General features: G+C 43.9%; 1 protein-coding gene across 6 annotated transcripts in view; it reads right to left on the bottom strand.

The window, feature by feature from the left end:
* TRPM2 (transient receptor potential cation channel subfamily M member 2) overlaps nucleotides 1-16638 on the bottom strand; it is a 38784-nt gene that overhangs the window by 1182 nt on the left and 20964 nt on the right. For all 6 annotated transcript variants that reach the window (XM_083616220.1, XM_083616223.1, XM_083616221.1 and 3 more), the window contains 20 exons: nucleotides 15839-16189; nucleotides 14472-14609; nucleotides 13753-13882; nucleotides 12694-12839; nucleotides 11421-11533; nucleotides 11052-11265; nucleotides 10138-10256; nucleotides 9021-9153; nucleotides 8689-8860; nucleotides 7074-7257; nucleotides 6475-6656; nucleotides 5854-5986; nucleotides 5370-5457; nucleotides 4781-4868; nucleotides 3403-3554; nucleotides 2468-2544; nucleotides 2179-2280; nucleotides 2003-2089; nucleotides 1060-1165; nucleotides 472-573 (listed from right to left, as the gene is read on the bottom strand). In XM_083616220.1, the coding sequence (XP_083472346.1) occupies nucleotides 472-573; nucleotides 1060-1165; nucleotides 2003-2089; nucleotides 2179-2280; nucleotides 2468-2544; nucleotides 3403-3554; nucleotides 4781-4868; nucleotides 5370-5457; nucleotides 5854-5986; nucleotides 6475-6656; nucleotides 7074-7257; nucleotides 8689-8860; nucleotides 9021-9153; nucleotides 10138-10256; nucleotides 11052-11265; nucleotides 11421-11533; nucleotides 12694-12839; nucleotides 13753-13882; nucleotides 14472-14609; nucleotides 15839-16189 (2817 nt within the window). The remainder of the gene's footprint in view (nucleotides 1-471; nucleotides 574-1059; nucleotides 1166-2002; nucleotides 2090-2178; nucleotides 2281-2467; nucleotides 2545-3402; nucleotides 3555-4780; nucleotides 4869-5369; nucleotides 5458-5853; nucleotides 5987-6474; nucleotides 6657-7073; nucleotides 7258-8688; nucleotides 8861-9020; nucleotides 9154-10137; nucleotides 10257-11051; nucleotides 11266-11420; nucleotides 11534-12693; nucleotides 12840-13752; nucleotides 13883-14471; nucleotides 14610-15838; nucleotides 16190-16638) is intronic.

Raw genomic sequence — 16638 nt, 5'->3', positions numbered from 1 at the left:
ATCAGACTCCTACAGCTACAACTACCAATTCAAGCTTACCACTTGTTTCCTCCATCTTTCTCTTCCGCACCATGTCTCTGTGTCAGCTTTCCATACTGGGCCTTGTAGGGAGGAATCACTGTGTGGATCTCGGGTTAAGGGCTCATGGGAAAGCATGACAGAGTCTACTCTGCTTCAGCACCCCAGCCCACAGATGTGATCTAAGGCAGCAGTTGAGGAGTGTATGACCAGAGGAGTGTCCACAGGAAATTACAAAGTACTGGTGAATTGTCTGGAGCCTGATACCTCCTCTTCATTTTTAAAACACTATTGATTTAAGACTATGTCATGTGCCCATTTGGTGCATCATGCCCCAAAGCCTAATGGAATGTGGTTCCCCACCATCTTCTCATACATTATTTTGGGAGTGGGGCGAAGGGGTTCACTGATAGTGCCCTTGTTTCTGTAAAGCCCCACTGGTGCTCAAAGTACCTCTGTACCCTGATTCAGCAATTTCTGAAATTGTGGCCAGAATTCCCGTCTTAGGATCCGCTTCAACTTCTGTGGCAAAGCTTCCCCTGGCTCTAAAGATCCCTGGAAGAAAAATCAAAACATTACTTGATGTAAGAAGCAGCTAAAGCTTTCCACATAGTATGTTCCAAGATACTAGGCCAAGAAAGCAGGAGTTTCTATCTGGTTTCCAGCTGGCAAACGTTTCTTGGAATTGCAGAAAAGTATGCCTTTCAAGTGAATGAGTATTACAGTCAAATCTTGGAAACTCAAGAAAGCTAGAACGTCTGGCTTGAACTTTTAAGAACCAATCAGACAAAAGATACACCTAACACAACAATCAGTGGCAGCTCACTGGCACAAGGCTAAGAAAGAAGGTCAGCTTAACATAGTTTTAGTGCCCTATTGTTTTATGAAAGGCTTTTTAGGTTTGGCATTTTCTCTGGCAGAACCCCTGGAATGCAGGGGTTTAACAGCTCATGTAATTTATCACTCTGACTTTATTAAAACCTTGGCATACACCTCCCTTCTTCAGATATGGGCTAGATGTGAAGAAATATAACTACTTACCCCAGGCAAAGCCCAATGATCCGAAAAGGGGAATTTTACTATTAAGACTTCCAGCATTTTCTTTAAGCTTTTTCTATAAATGGATCCATCCACATTCCTCCTCCAGCTACAAACACCATAGAGAAAGATGTTACAGAGTATTATCCCATGGTTTTGAAGATACTTGATACAATGACTTTGAGGCAGCTATGCAGATCTGGGTCTCGACACTGTCTGGATGGAAGACCACATGGGAACCCAACATATGCCGCCTTGAATCGTGTAATGGAAAAAAAGACAGGATATAGCTATCATTCTTTGTATACATGCATCTTAAAAAATGATAGTGAGAAGTCTCTGCACCACAGCTACTGTGATGGACTTCTCTGGTGCCTGTGAAGTGTTCTCAGCTTCAAATACAATTTCTTTGACATAGTTCCCGGACACAAGGACAAAACGCTGCTTTTTGGAAGCAAGAAAGTGTCTTCTGAAGCAAGGAAGCTATCTGCAGCCCACATGACCTGCATCAGTCAGTTTTCAGGCTAGGGACATCCATGTTTCTTTTCCTGGCCTGTTGTTGTCATGGATACAGCACTTACTCCTGCAAAGGCACTGCATTTATCAGCTAAGGCTCAAAAGTGCTCTGAAAATAGGCAGGGCACTTTACAGTATTAACTTGTGAAAAGCAGACTGCTTGTGGATGAGTACAAGTCTGAAGTGAGGAAAAAAATGCATCTTGCTGCTCTAAAAATGAACCTGGTGAAATTGCCCTTGATTGGAACCAAGAACTGAGGAGTAAGAACAGGCTCCTGCCCTTTATTGGAAATCAAAGTAGAAATCATGGTAACATTTCATTTATAGCTTATTTTGTGGTTTCTCACACAGTCCTGAGCACAGAGCTACCAAATTAGAGTAGAAGACTACACTTATAGGGATGAGAAATGGCACTCTGCTATCTACTCACCGTGTCACAACAGGGTGAAGAGCATGATTTGGTCCAAAGAACCGAAGAATACCTTGGCCCTTCAGGCCTGTCCTTCCCATGGGATTCCTATAAAAATATTAAAAGAACTATGTTGCTGCTGGTGTGATGTGGGCACCATAATGAAGATTCCCACTCTTGTTATCAGACTCACTCACAGTGGCAGGCCGTCCTCAATAAGATAGGTGCCATGGAAGCTCTGTCTGTTGATATCTCCATCCATACTGTTGAAGTTTATCCTTGAAAGATTCTCTAAAGAGCTGAAAGATAGGGACAAAGCTTTCATCTCCGCAACATGTCGAGTCAATGAAAATCAAACCCAAAGAAGTTTACCAGTACAATGAAATACAATCACTAGAAGGTGGGTGGCATAAACAGAGGAAGAAAGAGCAAAAACAGTACAGATACAGTGTGTGTATGTTTCTGACTCTCTGAGGACATACATACTCTTTCAGGAAGTCAGGTGAAGCATTCTCCTGCCTTTCTGCACTGTAGAAGGGAGGGTTGTAGATCTCAAACTCTACCTGTCAGGGGGAAAGGATGTTTTAGACATATCTCAGAGTCTTCCAGAGCAGCACAAATTCACATTTCAAGCAAGATCGATTAATAAGAACCCAGAAGCAAGAACTCAGAGTTCTTCATTTATGATTTTCCTTGTATCTAAATTCCGGAGTGTGTTTTTCTTTGTTTGGCAGCTCTGACAATACTCCCAGAGCTAATGTGCCACATGATTTTGCTTGTTTTTTCCTGTGTTACTGTATGTTATATATGATTGTTATTCATACTTTTATCTTGTTATGATCTTGTGAGCCACCATGAAAGCTTGTTAGCTTAGGGCAGCGTATATAATCTTAACAAACAAGTAAGTATGTTTTCTCATGCATGAGCAATGAACCCGTGGCAAAAACTGCACATGGGCTCTCTTCAGACCCCTCTTATTGTGCCAAGGGAAGCTGACAATATTGCTACCATCAACTTTCAGTGAAGGTTGAGCCCAAAGGCAATTCTGGGGGGGGGGGGGCGCATGCACACACACATTCTAATTGAAGTCTATAGGCATCATATACACACTACAAATATCTGTATCACCTCTCTATATACATTTTTTGCCAGTTTAATTGACATGGCTTCTCCTGTGTCAGAACTATAGAATGTGAGAGTATGGCAAATTCTTGCTAGAAATTTCTAATGCCCCTGTCCTCACAGAAGGACAGTTCGCAGGGTTCACTGGGGAGAGGTAATGGCTATTAAACCATCTTAAGATTGTAATATAGCTCTGCTCTCAGTCATGCACAACTGTGGTCACATATAATGACTTATGGCATCATTCCTTCTTTTTTATATGAAACCATATCTTGCTCCCAAAGATATAAAGCTCCTACCTCCCAAGGCACCTTCTCATCTGGTACAGGAAAGCAGACAGCAGTGGAGCTGGGATACATGAGGTTCCTGGCGCTCACATGATACATGGTGTCAAAAGATTCTGGGACATCCTCTTCATGGCATTCCTTCATCTCAGGGGCTCTGCTAGGAACTAGGTCAAACAAGATGACTTCTTCACACTCCACATATTCAAACTGTGGATCTCGCCATGCCATGCTTTTGTGTCTCTATATTTTTGGAATTTATTTTATTTCCAGCCAACCAGCCACTGCTGGAAGACAGTATTCTGATATACTCTTTTACTCAAAACTGGTTAGACTAAGGCAAATTCTATCACACTCATTGTCTACAATTCTGTTTGTGTCTTTCCTCCTAATGAAACAAGTTTTCCTCCACAGGTATAATTCAATTAGCAAAAAAAGTTACATTTCAGCATGTTATGTTAAGTGTTTTCCATGTTTTCTCAAGCTCCAAAAAGCAAGGAAATTACAGCAGTTAAGGGCCACACCTAACAGATGCATTATTTAGGTAATATGGTAGGGTATCCTATTGAGCATCACCACTACCTTGGATCTGGATGGCTGTCAGTGGTAGACTTCAGTCCCAGATTTGTCTGTTTACTTAGGGTTGCCATACATCTGGAATTTCCTGGACATATCCAGAATACCTGACATATGGCAGCCCATGCCGGCAGTGCCATTTTTGCCGATTACCCATAAAAATAGCTCAAAAATGGCAATTTTGTTTGCTATTTTGCCAAAATGCTCAACAACTTTTCTGTCCAGATCTTCGCTGTTTGAAATATGACAGCACTAGTTTACTAGAACTGACACATGGATAAATAATCAAAATTGCCATGTCCAGGCAAAGTACTGCTCAGTATAGCTCAAACTAAGTTGGGCAATTGGCCCAATTCTTGTGACACATTTTGCACTCAGGTTCCAAAAACCAAGTAGAAAATACAGTACACACATTTCACTTCCGTTATGAACAATAGCATTTGTGTGTGCATGTATAATTCGCAATATTTCTCTTATAAAATACATGCAGGGAAGCGGAAGGACATATATGTCTGGAAAACCTGAAAACAATTCATGCTGTTCCCTCATATAACTGTTGAGTTGGAAGGGACCACAAGGTTAATCAAGTCCAACCTGCTGCAATGTGGGAATATTTTGCCCAGTGTGGGGCTCCAGACCACAACCCTGAAATTAAGAGTCTCATGCTCTACTGACTGAGCTATCCCAGCAGTCATAAGTGATGAGTACAAAGTAGGTATATACCACAAGTATCAGAATCAAAATTTTATACATATATATATATATAGAGAGAGAGAGAGGAAACAGTCCTCAGACTCATATTTGTAGCCAGACATACCTATGGTGGGGACATCTTCTTCTGATCCAAACCCACTGCTTGACAGTGAGTGAACCACCCACCGCAGTGCCTTTGAAAACTGGAACATCTAAAAAGAAGCAGCCCATCAAACTTGTTAAGGCCTGTACTCATCAACCAGCACCTCTGTCCAGAAAGGAGGGTAGGGAGGGAGAAGATGTCTGTTGAGTGAGTCTAGGTCCCACAGAGGAACCTGGGAATGATCTTTTCTCCAATTTTGGTCCAGGAAACACATTGTTCTTACTGGTGAATCATTCATGGATCTCCCTTCTTCCCTAGAGAACATCCTCTCCACTTAGATAAGGTTAATCATGTAGGTGAGCAGACAATTGGCCACATTTCCTCTGGCTAGTTAATGGCAAAAAGAAGCTGGCACTTAAGAGACTCCTCTGTATGGAAACCTCTGTAATGCAGTGAAGTAATGTGGCTGACACAAGATAGGGCACCTGATCTTATTTTCTTCCCACCCTTTCCAGTTTCCTGACATTGACTGACAAGCTTCAGTTCACCCCATCCTCCTCATGAGCCTTCAGCATCCTCCAGGTGGGGAAGCCATAAAGTCACCCCTCACCTGCTCTTCCAGATACGCCAACTTCTGCTCCACCAGGCCTGTCCTTTTCACCCGATCGAGGTCCAGCATTTCTACCAGCATATCCATTCTTGGGGGAACAAAATCAGTGTTAAGTGAGAGGTGCAGGCAGTATCCTATGGACAGCCACTGAGTCCTCAAAACTTGCCATTTAGGTGTATCATTTATAGCTCCAATGAATGAGTAAGGATGTTTTTCTATGACTGTCCATGGGGATCACCTCTAAAATGGAGTCTGGGCTTATGACACTAATTTCCACAGTTAAGTGGTATTCTAAGTCATGATGAACAAATAGCAGTAGGATAGGGTAGGGCAATGGTGAGGACGTCTGGCAGCTGCAAGGCCTTAAGAGCAGTATGCATGAGTGAAATGCTAGCTGCACCAGGTTCTTTTGAGTTGTACCCATGAGCAGCATACCCAGTTGGTCTGGCATTGGTGACTGCTTAGCATGGCAAGGATACCTCACCTTTCTGCAGTGTCACTGATCTTCTGTTCAGTGTTCTGCTTCTGTTGAGACTGTTGAAGCTGCAGGTAGTTTTCCTTCATGTACATCTCCCAGGACAAGAGAGCTGCCTCTTCATTCTTCTCAAGCTTCTCTTCTGCAGATCAATCAAACAGAAGAAGCAATGTAATGTACACAGTTCCCAGTTATGGAAGAGGAGAGGCAGATTGGCCATCCCTTGAATCCAATATATAAAACAATATTCCTTTCTCTAATAAGATTAAAGCTGTTAATGTAGACATTCCCGTTGTTGCCTTTAAACATTCTGTGTCACCCTCACATGTTGTGCATACCATAATGTCATAGGAGTAGGAATTACATGAAGAAAGGCACAGAGAAGACTGAGGTACCAGCCAGCCAAGCAAAATTGCTGTTGTTTTCCAGGGTCCGCTAAGAGAACCAATGGCTCTGGTGTCCCATGTTATAGCACATGCTTCAATCTCCTCCCTTCCAGTATTGATGAATGTCACAGGTCATCATAAAAATGGTCAGCAGTGATGGATGGGGCACCCTCGTATCATAACTCCAGTCAAGCTGACCCTGCAACACCCGCTCTGCAAGGCCCTACCCAGCAGAGCTTCTTACTGAGCTGCTTATGCCGTGTGGCTGGCTTCCGGAGAATGACCCGCTTGATGAAGAGCTGAAGGTGGTTGAGAAGAATGAAGGGTGGTGGAGCAGGGGGCCTGCCATGGTACTCCTCAATCAGGTCATGGCGCTGAAACTTCCAGATTTGATCGGTGTGCTCCTGCACCTGCTGGAATGTGTAGCTGGGAGAAAAGAATACAAGAGTTAGCTCTGCCACTCTGTGGTTGTAATTTAAATACACATAGAGTGTGGTGGTCTCTCCTAAACATCCCATAAGTAGTGATGGAGGGGCAAAGTCTTGCAGAAGCACATCTCCATACTGAATAGTGGAGGCATCTTGCAGAACTGCCTGCTACTATCCATTAATACTACCTCTGCTTAGCTGCTCAAGTGATGTCCTGAGCTGGCCCATGCAACCTCTAGTTGGGTTCTGTGCATGTTGCAATTTGGCAACCTGGGCTTGATGTAAATCACAAGAAGCTTAATTGATCAAAGGGCAGTGACCATGACAGGTTTTCTAGGCCTGTCAGTCTCATTGTTGTTAGAAATGAACTAAGGGGAAAGAAATGATAGAAGTTGGTGCTGAATGTAGAACTCACTTGAACATTGCAATGAGGAGATTGAGGAGAAGGATGTTGGTGAATAGCAGGTACAGGCAGAGCAAGATGACTGTCAGCCACTCAGGGAAGATGGGCTGTTGATTTGTCTCATTGTTTTCCGGGCACTTGGGCTTGTATGGGTCAGTACCATTTGGGCTGCACTGATCCGGGTTGAAGTTCACTCCTGCCATAAAACACAATGAACCTCAAAAGTGCTGAGCTGTTCCTGGAACAGGAAGTCCTCATCCTATTTTCTTGCCTGCTGAGAGTAATCTGAAATGCCATATCTATAACACAGAATGACAGACGTCAAGCTCTGTTTAGAGTTTAGAAAACAAAGTTTTTCGAAGGTATGGAATGAATGACTCAGTACTTTACTGACTGATATGAAAGCAGGAGCTAATCTGAGAGGAGATTCACATAATCACACACTTTTCTTCCTCCCTCTGAGAAATGTTATTAAAGATGTGCTGCCAGTGAATTGCTGCCAGAGACATGTCAGAGGAGCTCATCTCCTGGGGACCCTGTATTTGCTTGAAGTGCTATTTATGGCAGCAGCCCAAGAACAAGGGCTGAGAAACCCAGTGATGTAGCTGCCTTGGGACTAAGAAGCAAATATTGGTGCATATACTTCAGATGATACTTAATCAAACCAGAACTTACATAACACAAGAGGCACCATTGGGATAATTTTATCACACGTACAAGGTCAGCAACACATGATAACAGCATGATGGTTGCTTATGCCAGAGCAGTCTCAATCAAAAGCATATTAGGTAGCCATATTTTTCTAAAAAGCTTGATTATCACATGCTTAGTTAACGATTGCTTGCACCATTGCTTCATATTTACTGTTTTTTATACAGTGCCCCCATGTGAGGTCAGGTCTGGGCCTATTTGGAATACAGTCAGCCCACAACTTACATGTTCCTGGGATTATGCCTAAAGCCAAATTTTGTATAGTCAAAACACATTGGGTTTGATTGCAGGTGGGGTTGCCAAAGTCTTTTTTCCCAGATGCTCACCCCCTTTCAATTTTTTGGGGATTATTTTTTGCCAAACATATAAGTTATGAGCTTACTGTATACAGGCATCCTCCTACTTACATGGGGGTTACATTCTAGGCCCCCACATGCATAAGCAAAACTTGTGTAAGTGGGGAGCATCCTCCAAAAAGCCTCTAAACTCGTTTTTTCCTGCTCTTCTGCTCTCTCTCCACACAACTCTTCAACCAGAGTTGAAGCTCCGAGGGTGGCTGGAGGCTGCACAGAAAAGCAGCTGCTGCTGCTGCTGCTGCCCTACCCTGTGTTTCAGCTGTTAAGTGGGGACTCTGAGCAGTCTAGACAAAGCCTCGCTGCATCTCAGATCTCTTTGGGACTTCCTACGCCCTCACTGAAGTCCTCTTCAGGCTCCAAAGAGAGTCCCCTTGTGAGCCAAGGGGACTCTCCAGCTGTCTACTGCCATTTCCTGGTTTGAATCTATTTCCCAGCACCACGCAAATATTGGGTTACATGCAAGTGGGGGTGGGCTGTCTGTACTCTTAGTGGTGAAGTGAGGCATTCAAGCAAATTGTCCCTTGCTAGTCCACAGTACGCAATGATTCTGTATTCTGTACCATCGATATAGGAAGGGATCTGTCCAAATATTGTCAAATAAGAATGGTAAACAACGCCTCGGAAGATCCAGTCCACACGCTTCTCATTGTGGATCAAGATGGCTTGCTTGGCGACTCCAAAGGACACAACCCAAACAGCCAAGAGGAAGAGGAAGAAAAAGACATCCTTCATCTGTAAGCCCACAAAACAAAGCAGAAATTTATTTCTTTTCTCTTTTTTAACATGGAAACAATTGTTGCCCCAGGGCATATTTGATTCTGGCACCCTCATCATAAAAGGAATGCCAGAGACTATGCAGTCACCATGGTGCTTATCAGTAGAAACAACTTACCATCCTCTTCACTATGATGATCTTGGGACCTAGAGTTTTACTGACTGTGAATATGTGCATCAAACGCAGGCAAAAAATAATAAAAGCCAGTGACAGAATGATCCTTCCAGGATATAAAGTGGCTGGAATCCATCTTAGCACAGGGGAAAGAAACAAAAACACACTTATTGAGATAGCAAGAGGAAATATCAGAAAGACATTCCCAAATATCACTATACCCAGACACAAGGAAGCAAGGAGGCTTAATTACCAAAGGACCCATATATCTCTGCACTAGTGTCCAACCTGCTGCAGCAAACAACTGTCATTCAAATGAACAAAGGGGATTGCGCATATGCTCCTGCTACAACTATTTCCTAAGGCAAACCAAGCACAGCAGCCAAAAGATGAAAAATACCCATAGAAATAGAAGAGGCTTAGAGGCTTAGAGGGAACTGGGTTGGGAGTTTCAGGAGTGAGATTAGATCTCCAACCAGGAAAAGAGCAGCAAGTGATGCCAAATGCTCAACAATTCCAGTCCTGCCAATTCATGAAAGAGACAGTTAAAGGGAACTGTGGCATAGCAGGCAGCAGCTTTGCATACATAAATGTACTTATTTTTCTAGACCATTCTTCTGAGAGATGTCAGAGCTGCTTCCTAAAAATGATCAGTGAGGATGACTGTCATATCTTCCACAACCAGGGCGCTGCCACTAGGGTGGCCCTATTCTGCATCATAGCAAGATGGATAAAGCCATCAGGATGATCAGAAGAAGAGTCTTCCCTGAATAACACAGGGCCTGATTTGAGAGGTAAGGGGAGAGATTGTCTTTCAAGAGTTTGGGCCTTTAGTCATTTAGGGTTTTATATGCTAAAATCAACATGTTGAATTGGGCCTGGTAGAAAATGGGCAGCTTATAAGCTTCCTCATACATTGATCTAAAGGGGACTGAACTGAGGGATAAAAATACAACATAAACACAAGCCTCCTCCAATTATACGTTGGCAAAGTGATCCAGTTTGATGAAAAAATTAAGCATAAATCAGCATTTAGATTTTAAAAACCCCCACTCATTTTCCAAACATGCCTTGTTCTCTTCCCTTTCCAGCTAGCTGGAATCATTGCATATTAACTCACCTGCAGCTTAGCCCAGCTATAAAGATTAGGATGGCACACACATCTAATTTATTCCAGAAATCGTTGAGGTACAAGGAAGCCATTTTCACTAAGCCAAACCCATCTGGGTCATAAAAAAGCTGAAGGAAGAGAAATGATTTTACTAACCATAGTTTATTGGATCAAAAAAGCATTGTGCCAAGGCACTATTCCCTTCTCTTTTGCATATGAACCAGAAAATTGGGACTTGCTCTCTAATTACAAACCAGGATATCAAATGCAACTTCCCCACTGTAGTTTTCTTGGAGGTTGATTCCAAAAGCTGAGTAACATTTTCTCATTTCTCACACATAAAACAATAATCTCAAAAGGACCAGAAGACTAGGGAGGGAGGGAGGGAGGAATCTCAGGCCCACAGAACAAATATGGCCATCAAGGTTTCTATAATTGGCCACTGAGATTCTCCATGCCATGCCTCGTCCCCAGGCTACATCCCTCACTGTCTCTGCCTAGCACTCTTCATGAGTGCTTTTGCATAGCTGAAATGTATTCTTGAACTGTGATGATGATGCTTCTCTTGCTATCCTGGATGAAGAGAGTTGTGGTGTGTTTGTCTGTAGAAATCCCTGACTTTTGCAGTGCTAGACTATAATATAGCCAAATATAATATAGGCTATATAGACTATAATATAGTCAAATATAATATAGGCAAAGTGTACAAAGGTAGCATCTATTGCTCTATCCACTTTTGTCCCCAGTCATGCCCTGGCCTCACTCACTATTCAGCACTGTCTTGTGGCCACCAGAAGGTTGCCTATGAGGGTATGTGACCCTTTGGGCTGGAAAAAGTTCCCCACACATAGCCTATGGGAACAGGCACTTGAGAGCACTGTTTCTGAACTGCATTGTCACAGCCGCCTTTGCACAGCCAATACCTGCCGTGTCTCCTCGCACACCAAGGAGAAGAGCCAGAAATAGATGATATACTCCCGCCAGGATGGAGTTGGCTGGAAATCTATCATCAACACATAGGCAAAGAGCCAAAGGAAGGTGAAGTAGGAAAGGATATTGAGGTGGAAGATGACGACAGGAGCTGTAAAGAAGGCTCGGAAGCGGTTCAGGCAAGTCATAGGCTGCAGCCTCTTCTCTCTGTGAAAAGAAAGAATGATATAGTTTTACATCTTTGGAGGAGATACCAGAGAATTGTTAAGAGTGGACTGGTCATAGCTGCCACCATGCAGTACAAAAACGTGAGAACTGAATCTCCACGCCAGAGAGTGGTGCAGTCAAGCCCTGACAAGTACCTGAATGTGATGAGGCCAGTGTAGAGAAGGGGGAAGAACAGCATACACATGATGACCCGACATATCCCATTATCAACACTCAGCTTGCCCCACCAAACTTTGGTTAAGAAAGCCTAGAAAGAGGAACACAGTGCAATGAAGGTTGAGGCCTGTTTCCCATGTCCTGGGTAAGGTCAAGAACAGAAGGCGAAAGATGGGACATACTTGGGGATCAATTTGCAGGGAGGACAGCAGGCAACATTCTCTGCTGAAAGTCTGTGGGCTTTATGCCAAAGAATAGAGGACAAATGCTAAATAGCATGACTGTGACTGTGGTAAAAAGAATGCCAGAAATCTGTGTGGTTTGAACTTGGCAAAGGTAACAAAGGAGGGTGATAGGGCTTGTCACTTGCTCTGGCAAAATGAAAGTGGCCATCATGTGTGGATCTCAGGACCCAGAAGGATGCACACAAGCATGAGCTGTGTTGTTAGCTGAGTCAGAATCACTGGCAGTACAAGGAATCCCACCTATCGGGAAAATTTAGACCACACAGTAACTGTAGGCCTTGACTTAACTGCTGTGCCCCCATATCACACACTGATTCCACATCTGCAACCTAGAACAAATGGTGTTTCCACAATAGCTTTCCCCCCCCTCCTCTACAGTCAACACCATTCTTCCTGGTGCATTTGGTTAGCCACTCTGAAAACAGAATGCAGGACTAGTAGGCCTTTGGTCTCATATAGTGGGGCTGTTCTTATGTTCATTCACTCACTCATTTGTTTCTGAAAACCCAGATGATATTTCTCTTATTTTTTTAGATATGAACTAATGTAGTCCTGGTAGTATTGCTTTATAATTTTCCACCATTACTTGTTCTAAAAGGCCTGCTCTTTGCTGTAGAGTTTCTGCAGTATTTCTGCAGTTCAAACCCTGAGTGTTCACCCTTAATGGAGAAGCAGGAACTACAACACAGGAGTTCTTAAAGGGGCAGCCAAAGTTTCCCAGTAGCCAAATGGAACTGTACTTAGAGAAGGGTGACCTTTTCTGTCAATGGAGCATCAGCAGCAATGGCCATGCATAGTGAGGTCTGAAGTTCCTCAGGCAGTAGTAGCAACAGAGATGGTTACTTTAATTAAAGGGTGGAAATTGGGTGATGTTTCCCCAACAGTGGTCTCTCTTTTAAGTATTTCAGTTAATCCATTCTGTTGGGGCTACATATTGCATAGTTAGCTGTAAATCAGATTAACATTACTATTTTAGCAACAAAGTTTTGTCAGTAAGCACTCCAACCTGGATGCCCCCATAAGACACAAATTTCATATTTTTGGCCTCCAGGGCTAGTTGTAAGCAGGTGGTCTTCCCCCAAGCATCAGATATGCGGATCAACAGTTTTTGGGCTCTTTCTTCATCCTTCCGGTAACACTCAGTGAAGACACCTAGAAGAGTAACCGGGATTAGAGATTCTTATTATTTCTTTTGTATTTCTCTCCCACAGGTTCTCTGAGAAGCACTTCCACCTCAAACAAGCCTGTGAGGTAGCTTAGCCTAAGGATTAGTGAGCTGCTATGTAAGAAACTTAACATCCAAGACTGTGAAAGCCACAACAATGTAGTGGATACTGTATTGACCCAGGACTGGAGAGGCCTGGTTCCAATCCCTACTCAGGCATGAAGCTCTCTGGGTGACCTTGGCCAGCCACTGTGGTCCTAGACTGAGGGGTTTTCCACCAGCCCTGCCACTATCCCTGCTTTTACCACTGAATCAAAGCAAATGTCAGTCCACAGAAAACCCCAACTGACATTTGCTCTGATTCAGCAGTAAAGAACGAGTTTCCCTGAGGGAAAAGCGGTGGGGTGAGAGGAAGTGTGGGCAAGCCCTGTGCCTCTCAGCCTTATCACAGGTCACAGGTGAGCATCATGTGCATTGCAGGGACATAATAAGCAATAGTACCAGTATAATGACACTGCATTTCTAGTCACAGAAACAGAGACTACAACTGTGTGTGTGGCTCAGGAAAGAGCTCAGGAAGTAGGATATGTGTTGGGGGGGTCTCTAAAAGCAACTTAATTAGAGAACAGGCATAGTTGTAGTATAGCTTCTTGATCCCAGTGTTCACCTGTTGTTGGGATCATTGCTTACAGAGCATTTACATACAAAACGCCCATGTTTCAGAATGAACTGAATTTATAGGATCTGTGTAGTTGTACTGAGGGATCTAGCCTTTCATGAGATAACGCCATGGTGGTCTGTAGTGTGAGCAGGGGAGACAGAGTAGGTATCACAGGAAAGCATCCAGTAAGTTGGAGGACTTAACGTGCCCTGATCAGAGGCCTACCAGCCCAGACTCACCAATGGCTCGGTACTCATACTCCTCTGCCAGGCTCAGCATTTCCTCTGTGCTGTCAGTGTCATCTTCCTCCTTGGACAGCTCCTTCAGTATCTTGCTGCAAGCCAAAGCTGCTGCAGTGCAGTCCTGGCTCTGAAGCAAAAGGACTCAGGTTAGCAAGAACATGATACTTCTGGGTCCCAGGCTGACCGTGTAACCTTCAGGAGTCCTCTCTTTTGGAAGTGAGCTTGCTGCTCTTTCAGCCCTTCCCACTCCTAGTCTGTGGACGTCTTTGTCATTCCCAGCCTCTCACTGACTTCTCACTAGCAAACCTGTGACTGGCCTGGACTGCTTCAAACTCCAAGCAGAGACTCACAGGAGTAACAGCATCTTTGCAAAAAAATAAAAAATCCCTGTACATTAGAAATCCAGGATAACCTTCTATGTGGAGAGTATCTTTCATTTTTTTTAATGGAAGAGCATCCTGCAGTGTGCAGCCTCAACTGATGCAACCCAGATTCAAATTTATCACCTAAGTGAGAACTAGGCCCAAGGCCCCTTCATGTTAAAGGAGTGCCAAAGGAACCCCAAGTCTCATGCAAGGGGGCTGCTACTAGCAGAGGCGGTGAAGGTTGTGAAGGCTCAGGACTGTAAGGAAGACAAGTATGAAGACATCTTACCAGCTTTTCTTGAGCTGAGTACGGAACTATCTGGAAATGGTTGAAAAAAAGGAAAACTTTACCTGGGTCCAGATGATGTCAGCCAGTTCCTTGCGGTTTTGGACAATTGCCCAAATGAGCAAGTCCCTAATGGGATCCATTGTGAATGTGACTCGGCCAGCAGAACGCTTGTACAGGGATCGGAGACTAACCCCTTGTACCTTTAAAAGAGGGGTGGGGGGAGAACATGATTATAAAGCTGGAATCAGATAACAATTGCTAAGTGGTGGTGTGAGTGAAAGGAGGACTATTGTTCTTAATTTTCATGTTCATTTTCTGTCCTACTATCGAGCATACACACCATGGTCAGTGATGCCTTCTTCATACAAACGTCAATACAGGATCGGGTGTCTTCAGCCTCAAATTAATTTCCCTCATGGAGGCTGTGTACACATAACTTTAAAGCTCATTCAAAGCACATTCTTTCCCTCAAAGAATTTGGGGCATTGTAGCTTGCTCCTCAGATTTACAATTCCCAGCAACCTGTAACAAACTACAGTGGCCAGTATTGTTTGAGGGGGGGAAAATGTGCTTCAAAAGTCTAGTGTGTACACAGCCATAGACTCACCATTCAGCTTCTGCCACCAACAGAGGGCACAAGGAAGGAGGCATCTAACCCTGGTACAGTCTCTTTTTCTCCTTCAGCTTGCTTAATTAATTCTAAGGCCATTTCCTTGAGTCTAGGAAGATACAGCACATCAGGCCTTTTCCTGGTTTGAAGTTATGGAACAAAATCTTGGAACTAAATTTAAGAGGAGAGAGGCTGGGATACAGAGAGCCACAATCATATTGAAAGGAAGTCAAAATCAAAGATTTGCACCAGTGAGTGGAGAAAGGGCACTAGACATAGTAAATGGAACCGGCAACAAAATGTTTCAGTGTGACGTGCAGGATTCCAGCTGCACTATTCTACTCCCATTTTTGTCTCCATACCCCCAAACATTGAGTCAGCATTCTGTGGCAGTAGGTTGACAGGGTTTCCCTCCTTACAGTTGTATTTTTTTACTTCTGCAAACTGGAAGGTTTTTTCAAACCTGCTGATACCTCTCTGTTGCAATTGGGCAGTGCTGTTTTGGTTACATAACTGATGGCACTTGCAACTTGAACATTGGAAATAGGGGGAATCACTGAATGAATGTCCTGGATGCCAGTAAAAGAATTCTCCAGTATCAATTCTTCATTCAGCTTCTGCTGCTACAGCAAACTGCCTGCAGGACACAGTATAATATTAAAATGTATACATATAACTAGCTTACCAAAGGTGATGTTCTCCTGGCATTGGTGCAGGGACCACTATTAGAAGTGGCAAGGGGATGTATGGACTGCCCTGTACTAAAAAGGGGTGCCATGAAAGGTTATAAGGGATTAGTAACATGCGGAGATACATTACATTGAGCTTGATATGGGGCACGGCGATAGAGAGCCGGTGTCTCTCAGTGTTCTTCGGCTTAGGGTACAGCTGCTGAGTGAAATCTCCCAACAGCTCCCTCAGCACCTGGGACACATGGTGCATTTGGACTCTTGGCACTTTGGAGAAAGCTGAGCGCTCCTTCTCTTCCATTAACACCTTCTGTAGCTTTGTGTGGAAGACGCTGGAGTTTGCCATGTTTTCATAGAGGTAGATCAGGGTGTCCCAGGTAACAAACTCCTTCAGGCGCACACCTTGCTCAAGAAACAGCTTGACAAAATCTGGCTTGTTGGCTATGAGGGCAGCAGCCATCATTGGGTGCAGATCAGAGGGCTGTTGGCCAAGAAGACAACCAGAAAGAGACAACATCAACCAGAGGTAATGCAGGTTGTCCTCCCCATGGGGGGGGGCATGCGGAGAGAGAGAAAGAGACAGACAGACAGACAGACAGACAGACAGACAGAGACATACACACAGTGCAAGCTCAAAGGTAATGAGGAAGCATACAGGAGTTGCAGCAGTCTCTAGAAAGGCAGAAGCTGATAGCTAAAGCAAAGTCCCTGAAGCAGATGAAGCAGGCAGTAGAAAGCTAAGAGATAGAAGCTGGCCAGCTTATGTTCAAGTGTTCTATCTCCCGTTTAGTCCACATTTACACCTCAGCAAAGCACAGAAAGCAGCAGGCAAATTGAAGCAAGCAGGTCTCACTGATGCTGATGGGGCACAGCCGCTTCCTCTCTAGCATGGAGTGATGGATGCATGAGAAGCCAATAGTAAGAGTCTTT

This window comes from Podarcis filfolensis (genome assembly GCF_964270895.1).
Source record: "Podarcis filfolensis genome assembly, chromosome: 5".
Classification (NCBI taxonomy): domain Eukaryota; kingdom Metazoa; phylum Chordata; class Lepidosauria; order Squamata; family Lacertidae; genus Podarcis; species Podarcis filfolensis.
This window is presented reverse-complemented; position numbering and strand designations above follow the sequence as displayed.